The sequence below is a fragment of the Aplysia californica genome, unplaced genomic scaffold (genome assembly GCF_000002075.1).
Source record: "Aplysia californica isolate F4 #8 unplaced genomic scaffold, AplCal3.0 scaffold00479, whole genome shotgun sequence".
Classification (NCBI taxonomy): domain Eukaryota; kingdom Metazoa; phylum Mollusca; class Gastropoda; order Aplysiida; family Aplysiidae; genus Aplysia; species Aplysia californica.
The window spans coordinates 49070-50543 of NW_004797749.1; the positions used below are offsets into that span (position 1 = coordinate 49070).

Here is a 1474-nt window from a genome sequence, read left to right on the forward strand (position 1 = left end):
ACCTCTTGGCGCTCATATGACCTTATGCAGTTGCGAGCGCTGTAAAACCTCTACTAAAAACAAAAAACCCCAAAAGTGTAGATTTGTTGTGAAAGAAGAGAACTCTTCATAAGCTCATCCATACTACAGTTTCGGTCGTTGCTCATGTTCCTCACTATATGACAGTTTGTTGTGGATGGTTGGCGGGTGCTCTAGTGTGGTTTGCTCCTTCTTTCCTATCAAACAGCTATCGTCCTGATCTCTCATCCTTTTTTTTTGTGCATGTTACTTTCTTGTAACACCTGTAATCTTTGGCACTTATATGACCTTCTTGTGTTGCAAGTGCTGTAAGACTCTTACTAAAACTAAACGAAAATCCGTACATTTAATTACTTTACTTAAAATTTAGATGTATTGTGAAAGAAAAGGTATCTGCGTAAGTCAGTCGGTACAACAGTGTGGATTATTGTTCACGTTCCTCCGTCTCCCCTCCTCAGGCCACCAAGTCAAAAAAGCCGGTGATCCTGCCCATCACGTTCATGGACTCGAACTCCAAGACCCTCTTTGCAGACTCGGCCACCACGGCGCGGGAACTGTGCCAGCAGCTCTCCGACAAGATCGGCCTCAAGGACCAGTTTGGCTTCTCCCTCTACATCGCTCTCTTTGACAAGGTCCGTGTCTTTTTGTTTGACAATAACTGTGATTTTTTTTCTCTTTGAAAAGGTCGGTGTCTTTTTATTGTTTTGGGAATGTCTGATATTTTTTTAACTCTCTGACAAGATTTTGTGTTCTTTTCTCTTTTACAAGGTGTGCGCTTTTTTTCTTTTTGTCAAGGTCTGTGTCTTATTTTCTCTTTGACATGGTCTCTGTCTTTTCTCTTTGATAAAGTCTGTGTTTTTTATCTGACAAGGTCTGTGTCTTTCATTGACAAGGTCTGTTTTTTTTTCTCTTTAACAAAGTCTGTATCTATTTAGAAAAAGACACAATCTGCCTTTTTTTTTCCTTTTTGACAAGGTCTGAGTTTTAAAGATCTCTTTGGTGTGTGTTTTCGTCTTTAAAAAATGATGCAAAGGTTGGCACCACTAGAATTACACGTATTTCCAATTATGTTGACAGTAATGTAAAACTCTGTCTCACCTCGCCCCGGTGTGTACAGGTGTCGTCTCTGGGTAGCGGCGGAGACCACGTGATGGACGCCATCTCCCAGTGTGAGCAGTACGCCAAGGAGCAAGGGGCACAGGAGCGCAACGCCCCCTGGAGGCTGTTTTTCCGCAAGGAGATCTTTGCTCCATGGCACGAGCCTAAGGAGGATCCTGTAGCTACACACTTGATCTTCCAACAGGTGAGGGGTGTAGGGGGATGGGGGGGAGGAGAGGGTTGATGTAGAGGGTAAGAGTTTGAGGTGGATAGAGGCATAGGGTTGGGGATGGAGGTGGAGGGGAGGATGTGGAGAGAAGGATGGGAGAGGGGTGGGGTGGAAAGAGGGATGTGGAAG

General features: G+C 44.4%; 1 protein-coding gene across 1 annotated transcript in view; it reads left to right on the top strand.

The window, feature by feature from the left end:
• The window catches only part of LOC101849950 (myosin-VIIa), a gene marked incomplete at its 5' end in the record, with an annotated part of 68986 nt that overhangs the window by 32599 nt on the left and 34913 nt on the right, over positions 1-1474 (top strand). The window contains 2 exon segments of the mRNA XM_035971667.1: positions 477-650; positions 1136-1321. Of these exon segments, the coding sequence (XP_035827560.1) occupies positions 477-650; positions 1136-1321 (360 nt within the window).